The 26,272-nt window shown below is 34.0% G+C and overlaps 1 protein-coding gene across 5 annotated transcripts in view; it reads left to right on the top strand.

Annotated features, from left to right (window-relative positions):
• LOC125052234 (protein dead ringer) overlaps positions 1-26,272 on the top strand; it is a 110,855-nt gene that overhangs the window by 51,811 nt on the left and 32,772 nt on the right. For all 5 annotated transcript variants that reach the window (XM_047652944.1, XM_047652962.1, XM_047652933.1 and 2 more), the window contains exon 4: positions 24,166-24,238. In XM_047652944.1, coding sequence (XP_047508900.1) covers positions 24,166-24,238 — 73 coding nt within the window. The remainder of the gene's footprint in view (positions 1-24,165; positions 24,239-26,272) is intronic.

Below are 26,272 nucleotides of genomic sequence, written 5' to 3'. Positions count from 1 at the left end.
GCGCCTGCCGCGCATGTCACCTCCCAACGTAACCATCAGGCACCCCTGAGGCACTGGCGCACTGCCGAATTGTTTCCTTTCCACTTAACAACTTTATCAGATACATATTTCTCTTATTATTATAAACTGTATTGAAAATTGCTCTGACACTCTTCCCCTGTGCAGCATTTTGTTTATAGACTTTTGTTGCCGAATATAGGCGAAATCACGATTAGACCTGTCACAAAGAAACATATAAAAACCTGTAACCCCAGTGGAAAAGCCTTTAAAGCCTATTCGTGGTATTTCGCAATTTGAATTAGTCGAATATCGCATGCTATCAATCAGATCCGAATGCAGCAATAAAACGTCCGGGCGCGCCACCTAGCGGGGAGGCGTGGTGTGGTAATGAAGCCAGTCCATTAACTCTTTACTAGCAGTTTATAGGTGTTTTACAGAGTGCTTTAATTATTGTAAAACTCACTCGAATGACTGATGGTCGATCGCGCTAATGTTTATCCATGCAGTATTGCCATTTACAATCCATTTTTGTAGGGTTTAGTACCGAAGCTCAAGGTTCTTAAAATACATGCAAACGTGCAAGAGGCGGATGTTAATGGACCATGAACACTTGCCAGAGGGCACGGGAGTGTGCTGCCGGCCTTTTAAAAATTGGTAAACGGATTGGTTGGGAAATACTTCTGTGGGTTCCACATTAGTGGTGCGCAGCAAAGTGCCTTAAAACGTATTTTGCCTCGACGTCCGATGACGTAACTGATGAAAAGGCAAGAAAATCCCTGATAAGTGATGGACACTCACATTGCCAGAAGGCTCGCAAGTACGTTGCCGGCCTCAAACCTCGATGTCAATAGATAATTGAAGTCTTAGTCAATCATACAGTATTTTATTATACCTAAATGGAGGTATCTTATAAAATTTTGTAATTTAAAGAGTTCCCCTCAACGTCCACTTGTGTTTAGATAATTGAAAACCCATATGTAATTAAGTTTGGATAATAGAGATGTAACACTCGTCGTTTCGCACGGGGCGAAGATTTATCGATGTTCGATTTTAATTATCACTCAATTGCGAATACACCCCTAACGGACACCCTATCATTGTGTTTAAACCATAGTTAATCAAATTATTTTTACTATATGTTACTTTGTCCCGTGATAGTTATAGTTAGAATAATACATATAATGATTCTTCAAAGAACATGCGAGGAAAGAAATTGGTTATTTGTGTTTAGAATGCTCCATTAAAACAATAGAAAATTATTTGTGAATGTATTATTTAATTTCATAAAAAATGTAGCATTACTGAAATTTACTCTAAGTTTCGACTTATTTATAAGCCGAGCAAACTTATTTATAAGCCGAGATTATAAGTACATAAATGTAAAAAACGCAGGCATTGATAACAGTTGCAAAAAGGTTAATTTTGATAAAGAAAAATGATTCATCAGTCCCTGCTTTTAAGGGCCTAATTTGAGTAAGCGTATTTATGACTAATAAATTCCAGACATTAAAGAGAATGTTAATTACCAAAGTCTTTACCTTTCTTATAGATTACACAGGAATTGATAAGGAGCTTAGTTGTCTATTGTCTTCTTGAAATATCCTTTATATGACTAAATCAATAAAATAAAAACCTGTATTCATCAAATCAGTAACTTCAAACTTTAAGCTGATGTTCAGAAACGAAACTTAGCACTAACTTTATTTATATAACACTTTGTTGCATACAGAACTATTATATAGTTGACATAATTAAATTAAACGTAGGGCAACTGGCGGCCTCTTCCAGGCAACCAATGTGAGAAAAACATAATATTAATAAATTAGATAATTCAAGCGCAAGAAGTGCACTAATACATAAGATATAGATAAAAATTATGAAACAAAACAAAGCAATTAAAATATTTATAAACAGTGAACAGGACAATATAAAACAAATAACGTAATATAAAATATTATTCTAAGAAGCCTGTATAGTTTTAAGAACAGAACGGAATCCTAAAGAAGTTAAATGATATAAAAATTGTTGTATAAAATAAAATCTACCATGAGTATCTATGAGCTCATGAGATAAGTTATCAATCTAAACTAAAATTTACGTACTAATAGATTGTTTATAAACTTATTTATTAGCTGTAATTTAAATAAGAAATTCTGTACAGTTATAAAAACAGATATAGACCACGTTGTAGTTTTAATCTTAGCCATAAAAATCCAAAAAGCAAATGATTCATAGACAATTGTCTTTATACATGTGGCCAATACCGAGCGGTCTATTGTTTCATAGTTCGAAAGTTCCCAGAATACAGTATCTATTCACTTCCTTTCCGATAATACAAGACATTGTTATATCCAAAATATTTAATAATTTGAACCTTTTTTTTGTTAACTATTGTATTTTTATTACCGAATTGTTGATAAATTAGGTTATAAAGAACTTATTTTTAAAAAGCTTTAACTGTAGGGATTTTATTATTTTACGAAATTATTTGTTACCTGCGATGCATAGAATTAAATGTGTTTTACATTATTAAAAGGTAAAGATCAATTACACTGTAATGACCGACTGTCGTATCCATTACGTGGGGCATGGGGCAAAGATCTTTCTGCATCTCAAATTATTTTATTAGGTATCAAGGCCAGGAACTGGTGCTTACTACTCCATCTAGTTACCATTGAGGCGGGACTGACATACTCTCGTTCATATTCCGTGGGGCATGGGGCAGAGTTGTTTCTGTATTAAATAACTATTTTATTGGGAATCAAGGCTAGGGTCTCGTTGTTACTACTTCAGAGAGGCGGAAAAGAAACACAATACTACATTAAAACGACATCCAAAATAACGGATTTTTTTTCGAGGAATTTTCTAGAAATTTGAAGGGCAAGATGACGTCATCGCTGGACCAAAGCTTGTATATATTGTGTGGGGCATTCCCCGTGAGCGATGCGAATAAATGAAAAAAGTTGACAAGTTGAAGTATTAAGAATGTCTATTCCATTATGTTTATTTGTCATTGTCACAAAAAGTCACTCAAGTCTAACGTGGTACGCAATAAGAATTATTAAATTGGAAATCTAAATGTTAAAAATATATTATTTTAAATTCCCGCCCACAAATGAGAAAATAATATTCCTTAAACATTGGAATCAAATGTTAACAATTTCAAAGATTTATAATATCTTCCCACAGACTGAAATGATTGATCATAACATACTATAACCCTTTAGCAATATTTGCGACCTGTCAAAATATGGCCAATGCCCGTATCAATCTGTGGCCCGTATTGCCACTTTACCCCATTTATAAAGATATCAATAAATACCAAATGCTTACAAATTTTAATTGATTATTTGTGAGACGCAATTTTCTGCCAAATACAATCGCACCCCAATTTTCTATGGGATTTTAACGTTGGGCTTGTGGCTCTGATACCAGATTAAGGAGATGGTCACGGCTTTTGTACTGGTGTATACGGAGAGATTACAAAATTAATTTAACTTTCTTTTAGAAAAAAATCACAAATTGACTTCTCTTATGACATAAGTTTAGTACTATAGTATGCACACAGTTTTCTTCTATCTGCAGGAAACTTTGGGAAATTCACCTGGCTAACGTTAAAATCCAGATGAAGATGACGTGAAATGTTGTAGTGCCACAGTATATTAGTAATAAGTTATAATAAGCTTGTCGCATATGAAGATAGCTGATAACTCATAACATCTAAACCATTTTTCGCTGTAACTGTATATTCATTGTGAATAATTTAGTTATTGTAAAAACTTTTTCAATAATTATCGAGACAAAAGCTAAATTTAAAATCCGAATTCTTGGAATAACCTTGCGCATTGTATCCATACGATTGCTATTTATAATTACTACTTAAAATACGCTCGGGGCATACATCTTATATCCATCAATTATCAGTAGAAAAATACATGTTTTTGTTATCACAATAAAGTCTACAATTGCGTGGATTTATTTTGTTTTAATACTATCTAAGTAGCAGGTAGTAATATTAAATTTTGAAGCGATTCCGTCTGGCGACAACCCCTGTGCCGAGCGATTGGGGTGGAGCGGGCCGTCTGGCCAATAGTTCCATCTCGCTCGAACGCACGCATTTTCCTTATCTCCGTCTCACCTATTATTGTCATATCAAGATTTGAATTTCGAACATTGTATTTTGTTTCCAATTTTCAATTTAGTTTATATCGTATGTTGGCACGGATAGGACGTTAGGCGGCGCGCCATCCATCTGTGCCCACGTGTTGTTTTGCGCGAAGTATTTTTATGAGTTAATCTCGTCGATTACTTTAATCGAAGGTTTTTATCAGTGTCAAGTTAATTACATGGAATTCATGGATTTCTTCAATTCAATTATGGAGGAGCAGCTTCAGAGCTCGATCCATAACGAACCACCAAAGATGCCGAACTTTTTCGAGGTTGATAAGAAAAAGGTAATTATTATATACCTACTTTAAATTACTACAATAATTTGCATATTATTTTAAAGGTTTTCTTATAATCATTATGTAAATTATTAACTAAATATTAATTGAGTTGTTTAATTACTAGACATTTTGAATCCTGAAATATTTTATTTACATTAAAGTTAAAAAAGTTTGATAACATTCGTTCGCAATTAATTAGTTTTGTGATTGATTTACATCACTCATAATTACTTGTTTATTTCAGACATTCGTTAATTATAGTATAAATTAAATTAGGTAATTAAAGATTTAATTTCTTTTAATGTAAATACTATACATTGTAGGTAGGTTTCTAATTACAGTTTGAAATGGTAAGGTAGGTATTTAGTGTAGGTAGTCTCAAATCTTAATTAATAGTTTTGCACGTGTCTTTCTACCAAATAATTACAAAAGTAGTAGTTAAGTAGAAATTCAAAACGGATTAAATTTGCAATTTAAGTGCTCCACTCACCGATCGGAGAACAAAATATATTTTGATTTTTTTGTTTTTTTTTGGCTCTGGTGATGATCCTCTCAAGGTGGGCACTTCGACATTTCACTAATATGTCAAAGATGTCAAAATTTAAGTTGGAAATTTAGCACGAGTTCTTCGTAGGTAGAATGTCTTTGGTAAACAAACAAATTTTTAAGGGGTAGGTAGAATTATGAAGTTACTAATAATAAAATTAAAGCAAAATATTTAAATTATACGGTTTTAGGAGCTTTATGTTGAAGTTAATTATAGTTTTATTACGATTCGAATTAATAACGAGCCGGACGGATTAAAAAAATGGTCTCGATATAAATTTTGATAATTTATGGACCGTTTTAATAGGTGTTTAATCTCTCTTGATTACCATTTGAGCGTAAAATTATTAATTTGATATAGGGCTGTTGTCAGTTGTCATTCTCGTTTTGAATTTGCTAACAATTTTATGATATTCGTTTTCCTTACATTGAAACCTTTTTAGTTGGTTAAGTCCGTTTTCTATAGGTTTATCATCTAGTCCTGGGTTTGTAAAATATATTTTGGCTTTGATTAAAAAACATATTTTCGAACCTTTGAGAGCGTTCAAGTATTATGTAACGAATTTGGGGGGGGGGGGATCCTTTTATAAAAGTTACGATGCGGGGCGGGCATTGAATAACGCGTTATTGTTAATGTTATTTTCGACTTTCCAGTACTTTACACCACATAATGATAACTTTTAGGTATAAAGAGTCACTAGGTGGTCACGAAACGTTTTACTATACTTGGGTACAGAAAAACGTTACGGCGCGTTACATGGAGGGAGGGGGTCAATAATCTCCAAAATCGTTATACTTGAACGCTCCCTTTAAGATTTACACTAGACCCAGGTCACATTGTGGCAGTTAAGGTAGCATTAAAAATATATATTAAACGGTCTTGTCTGATCAAGACAGGTAAATACATATTTCAGGCAAAACAAATCACTTGAATGTCAATGTCCAGGGGTGGTCAGAGGGTTTTACGAGTTCACATTTTATAATTTTATTACTGGATAATGCGTGAAACGGATTTAATATCATCTAGTTATGATCGGATTACTTTTTTATCCGCGTTGATTTATCTGTCCGACACTTTGCTCAATAATTTATGACAGACCAATAAAATGCGACATAATAATGTGTTATTTATCCGGGATTATTTAAGTTTTATTATTTTATGTTTATGTGTTTATTAAGTATTGTACGCAGACAGGTTAAATTCAAATTTTAATAAAAAACGGTGCACTTGTTAGCAATTGTTTAAAAAATCAAACAAAGTCAATCATTCTTCACGATTCACTTTTCTGACACGAAAGCGTTGTCGAAAGCGAGGGAGGAATTTTTATATTAATCTTGTTTTGAGGTAAACTGTTGTCATAGTTTAACGAAAGGGTTATACAAAGGAATGTGAAATTGAATAGGTACGAGTTAACTTCTAGGTATTTCGAACGTCAACTTTCAAATGATTCAGTAAATAAAAGCGTAGATCCCATGCGAAAGGTAATTGTTAGAATTGCAAAGAAATTAGCATGTCGCCTTAGTGTTTAGCCCTTTGCATATGTGTGCGTGAACCATAGAGTACAGAAGGAAAGGTTTATACTTTATACCATAGATTGAAAATATATATATTTTTTACGTTAAAAAAGAACAATAATCCGCAGAACAATTATTAATTTAGTAACTGAAAAACACAAATCTTTAAAGTAATAAAATTTAGTTTATCAACAAGATCCCGCGAAGCAACACTGATTAAATAGAAATCAATTAAATGGCATGTTCTGCCAATTTTTTTAGTAAAAAACATAGTTTCTTGCAATGAAATAGGTTTCGTTTTTAATAAGGTAGCTTAACGTTTATATAATGCAGTTCCACTATGTAAATACAAGTATTTGTGATAAAAAAATTGTTTTAAAACTGTTATCGGTTTCGCACATCTTTATCGGAAATATATAAATGCCATTCAAATCATCATTTGGCAATTTCTTCATATCTGTGGTTGGTGGCTTTGATTCGAAGTTTGTCTTTCTTTCGTTTCGGTCAGAAACTTCTGCGTTCGATTTTCGTGATTTAATCTGTAAAGATACAAAAAGTGTGTAGTACCTAACTTTAGTACTTAACCATTTTACGAACGTAGGTATAGTACCTTTATAATGCCTAACTTATATAACTGAAAACTTTATGTTTAATTAAGTTTTGATTGGGTCAGTTCGGTACGATTTAGAACGACATACACAGTCTTAGTACATACGATATATATTATTAATAAATCTACGAAATCCTTTTGTAAATGAAATGAAAATTTATATGAAAATGACTTCTGTCATATTTGTCGTGCAATGCACACACGCAAGCAAGGGCAACGACCGTTAACACCTGCAAATACATTCGCGCATGCATATGTGTGTTCATTAACAGTTTACGGGGAAATCTTTGTTAAGTGCACACTAGATATATAGGAATTTAACTGAATGTTTAAGGTATACCTTGTGCAATAAGGAGATTTAATTAAAAATTATAGTAATTTATTAATTCGTATTACGAAGGTAAAATCTCTCTAATAAAAATTATTCATCCCAATACCAAACAAAAACACGATAAAACGACTTTCATTTCTGTTATTTGAGAATTTTTATCTTTTAACAGGATTTTTTTTTCTCGTACCACTGAATCCTAAACATCTTGGGTTTAACCCTACAACCAGGGATCCATAAAATTCACTCCTCCGAGGAAATATTGAGAAAGTGCAATATTTGTATGAATGAGCGGCGAGCGCGACTCACATGGCCGTGTTAATGTCTTTGACATGCTGTGGCTGGTTCACGCTAAAGCAAAGTTTACACGATTGACAGTTTGTTGATCTGTGCATATCGATTTTAAATTTCGAACATCTCCGTTTTATAAATTCTGTATTTAAAAATGTATAGTCTTTGAAATGACAATAATTGACAACCCCGTGCTTCGTAGCTAGCGAATGTAAGGTTTAATATCAGTAAAAACAGATAATATTTTCCAATTAAACGATTTCTATAGACCGTATACCTATTCGTGAAACGCAATTTATCGGTCAAGCTGTCCTGAATGCGCGCAAATTTTCTTCATCCATTTCATTGAGTTTTCCAATTTTGAAAAACCTTTCAATATTGTGTGAAAGAAAATTTTATTGAAGAAAAGATGTTTCCTTAATTCGACGCTTTTATATTTTAGACTTATAGAAGTTTATTACATTTAGTAATTTAATAAAGTGGAATTTAAATACTCTTAACACAAATTTAATAAAATTTATTTATTTAAATTTTATAACATCACAATTGAAGGTAAAGGTACGGAATCTAATAAAGGACGTGACAAATCATTATAATTTTCACACTACCGAAATATAACTTGAGAAATCTCCATGTATTACTGTACTAGGTTTTTATTTATTAAAGTTTTCCACATCATATAAATATATGATAATTATAGTAAGCAACGTTACAAAAAAGTAAAAATAATAAAAATATTAAATTTTCAGTTTTAGACTTTAAACAAAACAAATACTAGTAAAATTGTTTTTTTTAATTACCTAATTTGTATGTTGGTGACGAAGCGAAGAATTAAAAGACTATTTTCGAAAAAGTGTGCAGCTGCGGAAGCAGTGTCGAGCGGCGTGTAGTGTGGTCAGTGACCTCAGGTGAATGAACGAGACGATAGCACACCACACGCTCGCCCGGCCCCCGCCCCCCGCAGTTGCATCACACTATTTATTAAAAACTAAACAAAGAACAATTTCATCGTGCACATTCTCCCCCCAGTGCGACCTGCGCACTCTCCATCAGCAGCACGATGATCTTCTTGGAAAGTCTTTAAAGATTCCAGCCCTAGTCTGCACCTCGACCACGCGACTGACGCCATCTTTGCCCAGGGAAGTCGACACGACCCTTCCCCTAGGCCACGTATCTCTGGGAAGGGTTCCATCCACCACGAGCACCAGAACTCCCAGCTCTGGAATCTTCCCTCAACCAGCCAGCCGTTGCCACGCCGCCAAATTCGCCCGTGAACCGAAGCAATAATTGGAGTTCTGTGGGATAAGATAATGAACTTTAAAACTCCCCCCGTCATTCTTATTAGGCGCATCCAGGACGAAAATCTGGATGCGTCAGGCAAGCCAGTGATTAGGCGATTTCTTGCACAACTATCGACAACTGACACTCGCTCTTCTCCTGTAGTTTCATCAGTTACCGCCTCTTCTATTTTTCTCTTAGGCCAAGTCTCTTCTGGAGAATATAAGAAATTGGATCCCCGAAACCATCGATGATACCTATTGAAATTTCGAGGTACATTTCTAGTGCCCACCAAATAACCTGGATGACAACGAGGAATGTAAAGTTTCTTGTCCCATACATGACCGACGTGCCACGATTTTTGTAATATCCCTCTTGCGGGCAAAGTTATCGATGTAATAAGACCCAAGAGATCAAAAAGAGAAATAACTTTTAGGAATCCTCGATTAGTGGTTCGCTTGGTCCCCTCAAGTACTTCCAGATTAACTTTTTTAATATTTAGATTTAAAGTAAGGTGATCATCAGTGGTTCTCCTAACCAGACCCAAGGTCTTTTCCAACGGAGCTAATGGGCTATTTTGAAGCTCGACTTCCTTGCTTCTATTCTGGAGTTGCGGCTCCATCTCGGCTATAACTTCAGGTTTGTTACTCGCCCATTTTTGTAAATGAAATTTTCCTTGACGGTGCACAAAACTGACTTCTTTTGCTATACGCTTAGCTTCTTCCACAGAATCAAAACTTTGGAGATAATCATCCATGTAGTGATTGCGACAAATTGCATCCGCAGCTTCAGGGTACTCCCGTCGAAATTCTTCAGCATTTAAATTTTTAATATAAATGACAGTACAAGGTGAAGACGCCGCATCTTGAGGTTCATTCTCTCGTCTATCACCGCGCCATAAAAAGCGCAATGCATCCCTGTCCTCAGTCCTAATTTTGATTTGAAGAAACATTTCACGAATATCTCCTGACACAGCAACTGGTCTTTGTCGAAAGCGCATCAAAACTCTAGGTAGTGATTGTAATAGATCTGATCCAGTAAGTAACATGTCATTCAAAGATATCCCATCCGTTTTAGCAGCAACGTCCAGAACGATTCGCGGTTTCGGTTTTGATGGATTAATCACAGCAAAATGTGGTAGGTACCAAGTGCGGCCAGGACGAGACGAAGGTAGGGCCTCCTCAGCATAGCCACATTCTAAAAGATACTCAATCTGAGCATTATACTCCATCTTCTGCTTAGGGTTTTTATCTAATTTCTTCTCAATCGCTATCAATCTTCTTAAAGCATTCTCTCTATTTTCTGGTAACTCCAGTTCTTCTTTGTGCCACAGCAACCCCGATTCAAAACGTCCATCAGGAAGACGGTGGCTGTAGCTCTTTAATAATGACAACGCGCGTTCCTCTGGATCATTTTTTGGACGTTTTGGTTCGATTCCTAGTGAATCTATACTTAAAAACTGTTTGAACAAATCTTCTAATTTATTTTCATTCTTTTCATCTTCTTCTTCACTATGATTTACGAGCTTTAATACACTAACTTTTCCAGGCCCCTTAGTAGGCCCGTGCAGTACCCAACCTAATTCTGTTAATGATGCAACTGGATCTCTGCACCCACCACTTCTTATCTTCCTCGAAATAATCAAATGCCAGTTGTCCTGGCCAATAAGAAGAGTAGGTGTACCTCGATCATATGTAAGATCCTCGGTTATTTCCAGAAGGTGATCACAACCTTCTATCATATCTGCATCCACCGATTGGTGATTAAGATTCAAACTATCTATTGTTCGTGCTTCTATTTTATGCTCCTTATCCATGTGAACACCATTAATATAGAGACTCACTCTCCTTGAACTGGAAGCCTTAGTACGTGCTCCTGCCACCCCCTCAATAATAAAAGACTCTTCTGGACCTGTAAGTCCAATCTCAGAAGCAACTTCTTTCTCTATAAGAGTGACCGATGACCCCTCATCAAGCAATGCAAATGTAGTCATTGTCCCCTTGGGACCTCTCAATCTTACTGGCACGATCTTCAACAAAGCTCTACCAACTTTCTGTCGAGTCGCAGCTACAACAGCTGATTTTCCTGCTGGTTCTACTGGCGTCTCTGAGGGAGACGCTGAAAAATGCAGAAGTGAATGATGAGACGCCTTGCAGCCTTCGATCCCACATGGCTTATAGGAACACCTATGACGATGATTACGACGTCCTAAACATCTAAAACACAGGTTCAAATCTTTAGCCTTCTCCCATCTACATTTACTCTCCAAATCCATGAACTGTTTACAGTCTTTTATGTGATGTAAATGATGACAGACAGTACATTCATAGCTCAGTTTCTTTGGCGTTATAGACGATCCAGGTGTTGCAGTAGTAGATGCCACATTTGTTACAAACGTTCTTCTTTGTGATGATGAGTGATGAACATTTTCAACCTGAGCATATCGACTGCAAAGGTCCGCCTCGCGGGAAAAGAATGAAGATAATTTAACTAAGTCCGCCTCTTCCTCAGGTCGACCCGCAGCGTAGTCATACCAACGGTACCTCAAAGTCGGTGTCATCTTCTCCACAACAGCTCTCACAGATTCCGGGTTAAACAAGTAGCATTCCTTTTTTAAAGCCTTGATGACTGTAACAATATTTACTATCTTGCTTGAAAAAATACAAATATCACGAGGATTATCAGAAAGTTTTGAAAGTTGTTTAATCTTGTCCATCTCCGTAATAACTAATGCATCAGGTCGTCCAAATCTTGCTTCCAAGAGTGACAAAATCTCTCCAGGCTCCACATCTGCTATAAACAAAGAAATGGCAGCTTCCTTGGCTGCCCCTTTCAGGCTTCTTCTTAGTCGCACCAAATTTTCCAATTTAGAGAAATTACTGCTAGTTTCATTATATGCTGCTCTAAACGCTAACCACTCACTACTTGCCCCGCTAAAAATAGGTAACTCAAATAGCGTTTTTGGGCTATGCATCGCTCGTGCGGCTTCAGTAAGCGCAGATACGAGTGTCTTAATATCGAGCTTCTGATTCGAAGTTGTTTGAGCATCATGTTCGTTTGAATCCAACCAATCTTTAACTAAACTATCTCTCTCTCTGAAGCCTTTATTTTCCGCCAAGCTATCCAGCTCACTACCCTGTGCTTCAATAGCCGCTAATTCAGCTTCAGCGAAAGCGGCTTTAGCGCAAGCCTCTTCTATTCTTGCAGCTGCTAATCTTTTTAAAGCTTCTGCCCGCTGCACACTCTTCTTGCTCATCACCGATCGCTTCTCCGAAGGAGCCTTAGGGTATTCGTGTAATGACTTCTCTGATTGATGATGACCAGCTGCTATTGATGCAGGAGCTGGTGCTTGCGGATTTGCTAAGTTATCGTCTTCGTGTGTAGGATGTACTGGTGCCGATTCACATTTTACGGCCTGGCGTCTGAGCGACCTAGTAATTGGCATGTTTGGGAGAAAAAAAGTAATTAATAAATTTAAAAGAAATCTCACACTCAACACACACGCCACGCCCAAACGCACAAAAAAATATAATTTCATTCACTACACAAAAAAAACTTATTGAAAGGAACTCGTTACTACGAAACAAAAACGAAAATAGTTTACGTATTACGTACTAACACAACAAGCAAATACTATTATTTATAATTGTAATACCGCACTCGAGCACTATTATTTTATTTTATTTCAAAACGCAACGTAAAAATTAAATCACGAAATTATTCACACAGATATTTCATAAACACACACTTTAATATTATATAAATATAATTTCACAAAATATATAACGAACCGAAAAACTATTAATTACTCACTAACATTCACTTTAAACGTAGGTAGGTTCACTATCACAAAAAAATAATGAATACCAGTATGAAACAAATAACTATTTCAACAAGTATTTATTTAAATACTTAAAACGAATCGAACGAACAATAATTTTATAGCTATTTATTTCATAATAGCAACTATTTTCACCTCACTAACACTTAAACAGGTATATTACGTACTTCGATGAAACGAAACAAATAACTAATTAACTATTTAAATAATAAAACGAAACGAACAATAATTTTAAATAGTTATTAGTTTTCACGAAATACGCAATTTACCTATAAAATAAATCACTGTGCATTCCGCAATAAAAGTACCTAACATATAAGAACCGAGAACAAAGGAAACAAAGGGCGTGCGCGTGATTCACTATAATATTCACTTGCACACAAAACTTCACGATTCAAATCACTTTTATACGATTACACACTTCACTAATTGTCTATAAATGTTCAAAGATCCGGCCGAAGACCAAAATGTTGGTGACGAGGCGAAGAATTAAAAGACTATTTTCGAAAAAGTGTGCAGCTGCGGAAGCAGTGTCGAGCGGCGTGTAGTGTGGTCAGTGACCTCAGGTGAATGAACGAGACGATAGCACACCACACGCTCGCCCGGCCCCCGCCCCCCGCAGTTGCATCACACTATTTATTAAAAACTAAACAAAGAACAATTTCATCGTGCACATGTACGTATGCAATATATTGACCGAATATGTCTTTGTGTAGCTTTTCAGTAGAACGACGTCCCCTACTAAGTCGAATAACGAGCGCGTGGTATTATTCCGGTCAAATAATTGTGTAATCGACGAAAACAATCTGCTACTGGTCACCCGTCTGTGTTTACTGGATTAGACATTTAACTCGACTCACAAAAAGAGTATACTTAGGTATCTGGTATGTGAAAGACGACTGATTGAAAAATGTCATTTAAAAAAAATGTCTCTATGTCATAATGTGACAACAGTGACAACAGTAAATGATTAAGCGGCCTATTTTTAAACGATGATTAATACGTTTTCTATGAAATTTACTTATTGGTACACTGCCACAGGAACCAACCTTTTTAAATTTGTTTTAATTTTCTATTTATTAATTTATAATTAATATTATTGCTATGTAAGTTAATAATATTGTAAATTCTGTATTGGTATAATTCGTTATAAATAATATTAAAATAGTATGTTTAAGTCATATCCAGTAAGTATATGATATATTGAGTAGACAGTGTTATGCGATTACCCACCCTTCTTTGATCTCCAATTAGATGAACATTTCGGTTTCGTGATCAACCCAGGGGGATGATTGTGGAAAGCGTGTCACACCCCTGTGTTTAGATTGCGTTCGAAATTTGAATTGAGTACCTACTTGTTGGCACTGCCTACGCGTTTTCGCAGAGTAGTAGATGTTACCTATATATCTTTATAGTCGATGTCGAATTAAATTGATTTTATATGCGTGCTTATAGTAATTAATATCTAAATTTTTTTATACAAAGTAATAAATATCTGTTGGCCTAGTCGCTTAAACGTGCGACTCTCATCTCGGAATCGTCGTGATTTAACCCCACACCTACTTGTCTATTAGAAAAAAGGGTTATATTACCGTTTTTTATAGTAATGCTGTGGTCTCTGGCAGAATGACCAGCACAGTGGAACACGTCTGCTCCACAGCAAAATGCTGAGTCAGGACCAGTTTCAACCACAACGCCACACACACGCTTAGAATTTACCTTCTTCCTTTTTTTCTTTCCATAATTTTCTGTTATTTTACATTTTGATTATTATTATTTTGTTTGTTTCGTTAATAATAAATGTTACGTCTATGTCTAGTAAATATTATATGTACTTTGTATGTTATTATGTATATTACACAGTTTTGTTCCAATTACAAGACGAATACCTAATGTCTCAAACGTTCGTATTAATTAAGTTACCATAAAGAACGCCTGAGAATCTATCAATCAGAAAGCGTTGGTCAAATGAATAGTAATGTGTGTGCAAACAGTTAGAGAAGTGAGGGCACTTAGCACTCGAGGGCTCTATCAGAAACCGCTCGTTCGTTAATTTTGTATAGATCTTAATGTTTAGTAGATACTGTTTAAAATATCTTTATACAGTTAAAAAATTAAAATGTACGTAGACCTTTTTAATTAAAGCGCAGGCATTAAATAATAAATATACATAAATGTAAGAATTCAGCGGCAGTGTAGGCCCAGTAGCTTCAGCGTGCGACTCTCATCCTTGAGGTTGTCCGGCTATGCACCAAGGGACTTGCTATCTATGTGCTCTTTTAACAATCGCTTGTATGGGAAAATATCGTAAGAAAACCAGCCTTAGACCTAAAAATATGACGGCGTGTGTCAAGCACAGAAGGCTAATCTACTTACATACAGGTACATAAATCCGAGGGTCAAACTCAAAAGGTTGTAGCACCACTGGTTTATTTATGTATAAATGCAAGGTATATTTTGATAGTTTTCTGTAATAATTCTAAAAATATATTTTCTTCTTTATACAATCCAACCTAGATACAAGAGACAAGAGAATTTAGCGTTTCCTTAAATAAAAGCAACTAAGCGATGCTTTCACAATTAACCTTTGTGTTTATCTGTGTCAGTCGAGACAAATAAATGGAAAAGTCGCGTAAAACTATGAGATTCTTAATTTATGTAAGCGAAGGCGCTCCTTACCACTTAAATTTCGACACTGCTATCAATTGAGGCTTTGTTTCTCGGCCAACGCCCTGTATTTTACAATTAACTCATTTGTAGCACACAATACTAGCGGAAGAGATCTCAATTGTTACCTACTTACGATTTTATAGTCTCTTGTACTCGAAAATTAGCGTAAAAATTGACAACCATTTCCATTTGTATGGCAACAATTCATAAATATATAAATGAGAATGCATACAAGCTGGCAATACTCTTTTTATGACGAAGATGATAGAGAGGAAGAGAAGAGAGAATGTTTTGGAAGTTATGTTAGAGAACCAAAACCGATTGTGCCATTTACATACCCTTACATTACATACTTTATCTTTATGTAATAGGAGGCTCACCTGATGTTAAGTTATACCGCCGCTCAGGGATAAGTGCGTTGCCGTCCTTTTAAGAATTGGTACGCTCTTTTCTTGGAGGATCTAAAGTCGAATTGGTTCGGAAACACTACAGTGGGCAGCTGGTACCACATAGTGGTGGTGCGCGGCAAGAACTTCCTTAAGAAACGCTCAGTTGTGGAACGACGGACGTCGAGGTGATACACATGGTATTTTGTATTCTGCCTTGACGTCTGCTAATGAAACTCAGCTGCAAGTATTAGTCCGAAATACTTGCAGTAGGTACTCACAATTAAAGGCATACATCATCAGTTGAAAAAGGCTGTTGTTGACACACTAGAATATTACTTGTTATGATGTCAAATTATGATTCAAATATTTATAACTTTATGAATTAGGTCGTAAATTTGGTTGCAGATTGAAAAATATATTCAAATTTAGTAACTTTGATTGTGTGGAAAGAATAACATAAATGTTAGAAAGAAGGAAAAGAGAAATCTGTTAAAAAAATTGTTCGGAGCTTTAAAAGCTTCGCGTCTATAACTTAAGCCACATAACGTATTTGTTTACTTCATTACATCTCTAGTTAAAACTCACAACTGTAGCAATGCACCTGTCCATCAATTCGACACACGCACTAAATTTCTTGGTACTTTTTCAACAAGAGTTTTTTATATCGTTTCAAGAATAGCTTCTTTTAGTGGCTGTTTACTAGTCTAGTCGACAATTTGAAAATGGAACAAAATAGAGATACTGCTCTTAAAATTATGTGCGATAGCTCATTGGATCCGGAATGACGTCTAGAAAAATGTGCTAAAAGCGTGTATTAGCACATAAAAAATTGCAAAAGTTATAGACAATAAAAGATGAAAAAAAAATGGCATTTAGTTTTTTGCCAATATTTAAAAAACTATTAATATTTAAGAAATTTCAAATAAAGATTCTGAAAGAGGAGGAAATTTCCAACAAAAAACTCCTGACTCCCGGAACTCTATCTCCATTATTTATAATGTTAATTTAACGCTAAAAATAGGTCTGCGGGTGACATTTTTAGGATTAGGATAGAAAAATTTTTTTTGGAAATTTTTTGATTATAATGAATATTACTTTTATTTAAAATGAAAATTTTTTTTTATATACTTTGTTATATATGGTTGTTTTTGTTAATTTTAGAAGTTTTAGAAAAAAAAATAAATAAAAGTTGAATATTTGTTTATAACAACTTGGTATGTTAATAAACAATAGAATTGTTGATTAAAAAAAATTTTTTTCTGTTACTTTATAGAAGACTGTATCTGTATATGTATGTATCTAAAAAAATAATCAATTATGATTTTTTTTTCTAAAAATCATAATTGATTATTTTTTTAGATTAAGTAATTATTTAAACAATAGAAAATTAAAAAAAAAAAAAACGATTATAAACAATTAAAAAATGTTATTAAGAAAAACATTTTTTTTTTAAAAATCATAAAATTTTTTATGTAATAAAGTTGTGTAAAAAATTTTTTTTAAATATTGATTTAATCAATTTGTTTAAAAAAAAAATATCAACAAATGGCGGGAATTTTTTTTTTTGCAAATCAATAAATATCTTGTATTAATAAAAAAACGATTATATGATGATTTAGAAAAAAAAATTTTTTTTTAACAACATTACATGGATTTTTAAGTTTTTGTTTAAGTAAAAAAAATGTTATAAACAAAGTATAAATATTTTTTTAACGTTTATGGCACGATCTTGTTAAGTATGTATGTAAGAAAGGCTCTACGAAGCGATATATTTTTACGACCATTATTTAAACATTTTTTTTCACTTACAATTAAGACGGTCGTTCGAGAAAATTTCGTTAGTTAACAATTATTTAACTTGTTGAAAAATTAACTTTAAGTAAAATTTTCAACGGGAATAAATTAATTATAGTGTTCAGAAGACACCATAATTTTTTCAAATTTAAAAAAAAATATTCAATACCTTAAATAAATAAATTAATGTGCCGTAGTCGCTTTTGACGCCACGCGCGAATCCTAAAAATGTCACCCGCAGACCTATTTTTTGCGTTAAATTAACATTATAAATAATGGAGATAGAGTTCCGGGAGTCAGGAGTTTTTTGTTGGAAATTTCCTCCTCTTTCAGAATCTTTATTGGAAATTTCTTAAATATTAATATTTTATTAAATATTGGCAAAAAACTAAATGCCATTTTTTTTTCATCTTTAATGGTCTATAACTTTTGCAATTTTTTATGTGCTAATATACGCTTTTAGCACATTTTTCTAGACGTCATTCCGGATCCAATGAGCTATCGCACATAATTTTAAGAGCAGTATCTCTATTTTGTTCCATTTTCAACTTGTCGACTAGACTATACATACTTTTCCCGATTTTAAAATTATTTATTTTGCAATTTATTAATTACGGGTTTATAAAAGACAAATAAACAGCAACTGTGCGATTCAAGCGGTTTTACCTGAAATAATTTTGATATATTGATAATTTTGAATCATATATACAAGCAAGTAAATGGCCTGGCTCTATTTTTGATGTTATACATCACCCTACAATTAATCATATTAAAAGCCTTTCCTCAGTAACCAAATACATTTACATAATTTTGACCTAAGCGATGACATACATTTTAACTAAGTATATTATTTTTAGAACACTATACATATATATATATAGTTATCAACAGCCATTTAGTCTTGTTGTTTCCACTTGTCTCTTTCACGAGCTAATCTTCTCCATCCTTCCGTCTTTCCATCTCATTTGACGGCCTCTGTTCCTTCATCCATCTTTATGATACCATACTACTTTCGTAGGGTCAATTAAGATGACGCAAATGATGAAAGATGAAAATTTCTACTAGGTGTGTAGATAATATTCCATTGTACGTGGCAATCATAAGACGTAATTTATGTTAAAAGAAATCTACTTTCCGTCATAATGTTTTAATGATCTTCGCAATAGCTATGTTTACCCTACTTTAATATCCTATGAACATACAGCCTTATCTTATCTGTATGCAATTGAAGCATTAATAGTCATCGAACATGGCTACTGTTCGTCATTACAAGATATAGGTCACTTTATCTTGCAAAACACGACTACTTTTTACGTAGTAAAACGAAGTACGATCTACAAAGTTATTGACAACAAATAAGTATTAATTTGCAGTTCATTACATGAAATTTTACATTTATTTATTAATGTACACTACATCATACAATACATTGTAAAATGTCATGTATTTTAACTTGAATGTTATAAAAAATAAAAATATTACACTTCCAATTTTAGATTTTACTTGTAAAACAGCGCATTAGGTATGAGATAGGCACTTAATATAAATCTGGCAGAATAACCAGCGCTTTGAAACACGTCTGCTCCACAGCTTAATGCTGAGCCAGGGCCAGTTACAACCACAACTTACACACATTACACACTTAAAAAATACTTTTTGTTTCCTGTACTAATGCAATACATACATTGTTTAATGAAAAGGCTTAAAGCTTTCATAAAACACTTAAACGGCATATGTTGTTCCGAACGTGCTCAAATAAATCTCAACTCTTTCATGCAATACCAATGAGCGTAAATCCACGCATTTCCATAAACGCTGTCTTACTTATCTAGTAAGTTCTCTTTATTTATACTCTTATATTACAATTTTGAATTATTGCAAGCTATTTGAGAATATCTTGCGGCTGCGGCCACTCTGTTCTCTGCGAACTGATTCGTTTGTCTTATATGTTGTATGGTTATTCGATGCCAGTATTGTCATAACCACATTGGTTGTAAATAACGTAATGGTGTATGAGCTGAGACTATCCATTTTTAAAAGCTTTCTTAACAGATTAAAAGCTTTAAATTTAACTGTCAATCGTTTAAGCTGTATACTCTTAGTTTGATTCAGGATTAATTCAAAAAGCGGTAGTTTTAATTAGTTAGGTGTGTTCTTCTTATGTGTTCTTAATATTTTATCAATTAAATTTCATGACCTAAAATGTATATATTAGTCAATATATAAATACATATATTTTATTTGCGTAATGAAGGCTGTACGTCCAATAAAATGATCAGCGTAAATTGATCTCTCTGAATACAATGGTCTATCAAAGTTCGCTAAACGTTTTCAATAATAACACACCTTGTCCCATTTAGGTATTCAATGTTAGCAGAATAATTTATCAAATAAAGTCGCTTCATTGAAACAAGTGTTAGGTCAGTTACATTGGAGTATCTCAAGTTTTATTTAAAAATATATCATTAATAATGGCTTAAAAATAGTAATAATAAGAGCCCGTTTAATTTCCAATCATTACAAAAGTAGAATATACAGATTAGATTCCTTATAAACTTCTTTTTTGCTATCCTAATATCCTAGCTTCCTTCAATACCGTTGATCGTAATCCCCTCACGGGGAAAGACCTCCAACAGCTTTTTCCAAATATGTCTTTCTTTGTCCATTCGCCTCCTGCTAACGCTTCTATTTCTTCTATCCACGTGATTTTGAGGTGTCCATTAATTTTATCGAGCTTTTAATCATGTAATGTGGTAAAAATATTTTAGACTGTATATAATAGAAGTCCTCCTCTGTAGATCAAAAATGGCTTCCCATAGATGATATTGCGTATCGTAAAGTTAGATTTAAATTAAAAATAACATGGTTCGCAATCAAGTTATCTGTGACTGAGAAGCATGAGTAGATAACGTTGATTTATATTCAGCAATGCCTGAATAAACCAAATAAAAGTATCCCAGCTATGTAAGACCCAATTGCAAATTTTCGCACGCCCTGAGAGCCTTCATTAGTACAAACATTAGTCGGAAAGAGGAAGTATCAAATGGAGTTTCCTTGTCCGTTCCACGACCCAGTTTCTTAAGTGCTTATATGTAATTGTTCAATGCAAATAGTGTTTGATCGGAGCGCTGTTGACATTAAGGTTCGTGGACCGGACGAACGAATTTGTTTAACAGATTCTATGACGCGTGCCGAGATTTGATACCATATTTACTTAGATTGACAATTTGCACTTTCTTTACACGGAAACGTTTTCACTCATTTTTAGGTTGTTTGAATCATCAGCCCGTTATTAATAAAAAATAATAAACAACGCCCAATATTTAAACCTTGTTTAAGCTATACATGCTTAATATGAGTATTAAGCCATTATGAGCACAACTCACTTTCATTCTAGAAAAATTGCCTACCAGACTCGTAATCATGCTTTGTTCCACAACAACACCAACTATGCAGAAAACTCAGTTTTGTATCGCAGAGCCCAGACATACAACAAACACTATTTAAGCCTTGACTGGTTTAAGCTATCGCGAAATATGCTTATTAGTATTAATAATATCCATAGCGCATACCTGCATCATGAGCACACCACACACACCATCATCTAGAACGGCACAGCTGAATTATATATTTACGTATTTAATAATTTTTATGTACCCTTTCATAAATATTTGAACTATTTTATATGTATTCCATCTTTGGCTATATGTTTAGTATAATGGTTTTTAGTTGTATATAATTTATGTTAGTTGTAAATACGAAATAAATAAATAAACTTGACCGTGTAATGCACACTATGATTTCGAAAACAAATTAAAGCCGTTGATGTTTCTTAATTGGAACGTTTCTTTTTTCTGAGCTATGCGGCGCTAATCGAAAACGTTCGAGTGATTAATCGCGAGGGGCGTCGAGTCGACAGTGATCGCCAAGATTGATGTTAACTCTTGCAGCTATTATGAGATCTGGCTTAGCTCATTATTGACACTTTGCCTTACGATCGAATCGAACTACTAAATGCAAATCATATTTCATCCTGCGTTCTAAAATCAACTTTTTAACCTTCACCAACTCATCAACTACTTCTAGAGGTAACGAACGTTAGTCACTGTAAGTGTAGCGTCGAGCTTCACCTCTTTTCTATAAAAACTTCTGGAGTCTGCACAGTTGCCACTGAAAGTATTAACTAACAAATAGATAAAAATCTCAATACGTCGAAGTTCCCATAAGAAACGTTGTTACATTATGCAATCCAATTATAACAAAACAGACATGGAGCTATAAAGATTTCAACGGCCACTCGATGTGAAAAGTTTGCGGACAAATTGTTGTATGAATTGAGAGAAATATTATCATAACAGGCTCTGTATTGTCGCCCACCGAGCCGTCACCATTTGAATCACAAAACGGTGTTAAGCCGCGTAATCTCCATTGTGATGCGCCAATTAGAGACTCTCCCCTTCCGCTTGAATAAATAAATAAATATTGTGACACATTTCGAACAATTAATAATAATAAGGTCACGCATGGCTAAGTGCCGAAGTCTTCATTTTTATTCCCCAACTTATGACCGGACCACTGGTTATAAGGTCTATTGTTATCTAAACTATATTTATTTTTGCTTTCAAACATCACACAAGAAGGACCATCAGGTACTTATGAATATTATATACACAGAGAGGATATGTGTGGAAATAACATGAGAACTTAAGAAAGTGCGACATGCAACTTCCTCACAATCGAGTGCCCGCAATATCTTAGCCCTCAACATGCTTCTCATTGTGTTGAAGATGTCTCATGGGTCCGGTCTTTTTACATATACAACATTTATTATAAGCAATAATATTCTTTATACTGTTTTCGATTTAACCTATGCACAATTCTATTCGATTATAAAATAAATTTCAAAAACCACACATTCACCTATTCAAATTTTTCAAATTCAAAACCATTTATTAATTTTGGTAACACAGTGTACACTTATGAACGTCAATTAAGAAATACATATTAAATGCTTCTAATTTTCTATTTACTGCCAGTTCTCAAATCAAGGCCGTAGAACGGATGAGAAGAACTGGCAATAAACTCTCCCCATCTTTTTCTAAAGTCCAGACATTGTTAATGGCTTTGTAAAGTAGAATATGTAGGTTGTCAATGTCCCCACCTCTCGATACAGCGTTTTATCTGTAAAATTGTCGTGTACATTTTAAATTGCCAACTGCATTTAAGTGGCGGATATCGGAGTAATTACCGCCAATGATATGATCCCGCTGCGCACTGTCATTTACTTACGTTTCTGCATCTGCGGGCCTAATTGTACCACCTTCATTATTTCTAATGTGAATTTTCTTCGAAGATATTATCTTGATAGCTGCTTTTCCTGAAATAACAGTATTCAGTTATAAAAAGACAATTCTGGGTACGTTCCGCATTTTGGTTGGAAAGTTCTTCTGAATTATTATATTATCAGTCATGTTTCTAACTTAAATATACTTATGTGGTGTAAGATATGTTTGTAAAAGAGCATACTTACTCAATTTTATTAACCACTCGAATAGCAAACTTCGTTTCGTCTTAATATTTTAAGAGATTTATTTACTCAGCCTACCGTTTTAGTAGCTACATACCAACATATGGAACATTTTGCTATGCTACCCCATAGAAACTGTTCGCTTTTATAAAAACCTAAACTATATAAAACTAAACTTTTAGATTTTTTTTTACCAATTTATGGAAATAAAAACCTTTCTCAGAGTTAAAGGGATAAATAAATAAAAATGTACTCGAAATGGTCCAGTCGTTATTTAAGTACAAATTTCCTTTCATAACATCAATTTGAACTTACCAAAGGAAAAGTGTGCCAATAAAATGTCTTGTCCTTGCTCTTGGAAAAACTTTGTTTAATTCTGAATTCCACTAGGAATCGTTGCCTAACCGTTAACTTGGTTCCCTTCATGGTATCTGCACTCAGAAATGCACTTGTCATGTCCCGGACATGCGGGCCCACGTGTTTACGAATATTAATAACATCATTATCGACAGCTCGAACCTTAACCTTGCGAGTGATAAATTCTTTGTTTGCATAACGGAAAATGGAAGTTTTCCCACACAATAAGGACTAAAACGCATACTTTAAGTTGTATGCGTATTTACATATGACCTATGGCCACGATTCCATTTACATTCTTTTGTTCATAATAGGGTAATATAGAAGAGATGGATGAACTAGAAGTTATATTATTAATAATAATAAAGCCACTTTAATTACATATTAAAAATGACATATCAAATGGGAGTTAGTTTTGTTATTATACTGTTTTACGTTATTGCTATTTTGTGTTCTGCAGTATGGACCTCTTTTGGGTAAAACCTTGCCTATTAAAAAATATGACAAAATCTTCAGTACCATGAACCAATAATTATCATTTAATTCTTAATAGTACTCTCCTTTGTTACAGCTTTATGAGATCAGTGACGATCCGCAGAGGAAGGAGTTCTTAGATGACCTGTTCTCCTTCATGCAAAAAAGAGGTATTTTAAACATTATTTATTATATAACCCGATTAAATTTTATGAGATTTTATTTTGTGTTTCATAAATATTAATTGACGCGTATCATACTATTTTAGCTAAAACTCATTTGACTTTATGTGAAATTATTCTTTAGTAGTGACACCGTTACTTTTTTGAATAAATACATTTTAAAAGCTCCAAAACATTACATATACGAAACTTTAAGAATACTATGAATACTCAAAAATTAATATTTTATTGATAATTGCTCTCTTTATGAGGCTTATCTGATTAAAGACGTTTATTGATTAATTTTCAACGATTGATATTCCGTGTAATATATCATCCCTAAGTACTCACGTCGAACCAGTTTAAGAAGAGCCATTTCTTTGTATTCGCTGATATTAATGGAGGTTTTAAATATATTGGTAGATCTGTATAAACTGTTTTATATTGTAAAGATCGGTGATAAGATCGTGAGTGATTGACTGTCTGTCTCGCCATAATTAGCTGCGAGAAATCTAGTATCAATGCTGTCTATGGATATTTAATAGACTTACCTATAGAAATGAAAATTTCAAAATAGCCTTCATTGCAAAAATACTTTTTATTAACTCATATTCGAAAGGCCGGCAACGCACTGGCATTGAGAGAGTCCATGGGCGGCGGTATCTCTTAACATCAGATGAGCCCCGTGCCCCTTTGCCTCCGTTTAATAAAAAAAGGGATATTGTCAGCATCACCTTGATGTTTGGCTTTCCAAGGTCCACTTCACAAGAGACCTTTTGCGAACGAATGAACTGTGAAATCAACTTTCGGTGGGGGTCTTCCCTGAGAGATACGATCTCCAATTGTCAAGAGAAAGAGTATACTCCGGGCGGCAACGCACCCACTAGAAGTGGTACCCTTGACTGCCCCTTTTGGGTGTCCTCCTTTGGGGCTCGTTTCCCCCTATACGTGTAAAAAAAATATGTAATTCGGGACTTTATAAGCATACTCAGAGTTAGTCATTTCATTTAAAGAACTGTGCAAATCTGTAAGTTATTTTAAAACTTTGTTTATTTTTTATTTAATTTCGTCAGTTTAATTAAGTCAAATGTGTTTTTATAATAATTATAATCACTAGAAGATTATAATGAGTAGAATTTTCTAGAAATTAATTGCAATATAAAAGATATGGCATATAATGATAACATATGAGTGTGAGAAATCGCATAGTAGTATTAATGTTTCCAAAGATATCATAATAGAAATAATTAAGCGAAAGATCTCTTCAGGCGATGATGGAGCGCGGGCGCGTGATTGATAACTATCGATGTTTCGTTCTCTCATTTCGCGCAGGTCGTCCGTCTCGCTCTCACATTTATTGATATTGAGAAATTTAACATTTATATTTCGTCTTGTTAGGTATCATTGTTTGATTCTTCCCACGTTACGATGTTCTGGTACAGATGTTAAATGAAAAGTGTTTAACAAACTGTAGGAGTCTGAATTGTTGTTTGTTAAAATTTAATTTAATAAAATTAATAATAAACCAGTACAACCTTTTTTTAGGACTGGGTCTCAGAATTATGTAGGTATATGATTCATGATCATTGTTAATCTAATAGAATACGTGATCAGCTTGCTGTGCTTGACACACGTCTCTTTGGGTCTGAGGCAAGCCGGTATCCTCGCGATGTTTTCCTTCACCGTTCGAGTGAATGTTAAATGTGCACTTAGAAAGGCCATTTGTGTGTTTGTTTTAGCCGGGGATCGAACCTACGAGCTTAGGGATAAGAATCGCGCGCCGAAGCCACCATTCCACCACTGCTCTGTTTTAATTATAATTAATTAGTAGTTAACTATTTATGTAATATTATCAAAATTTAATCAGAATAACACCGCATTTAACAGCTTTACATTAAACAGCTTTTACTTAATTCAAAAGCTTTATTACATTAATAAGAATATAAAAATTTCCTTTGACTTTAACTATGGTAACTTAAATTTGATTAGCACCAATTAAATTATTAAACAAAACGATGGTAGCAGAGTTATTTAGGCGCTTTC

This window comes from Pieris napi, chromosome 1, assembly GCF_905475465.1.
Source record: "Pieris napi chromosome 1, ilPieNapi1.2, whole genome shotgun sequence".
NCBI lineage: Eukaryota > Metazoa > Arthropoda > Insecta > Lepidoptera > Pieridae > Pieris > Pieris napi.
This window is presented reverse-complemented; position numbering and strand designations above follow the sequence as displayed.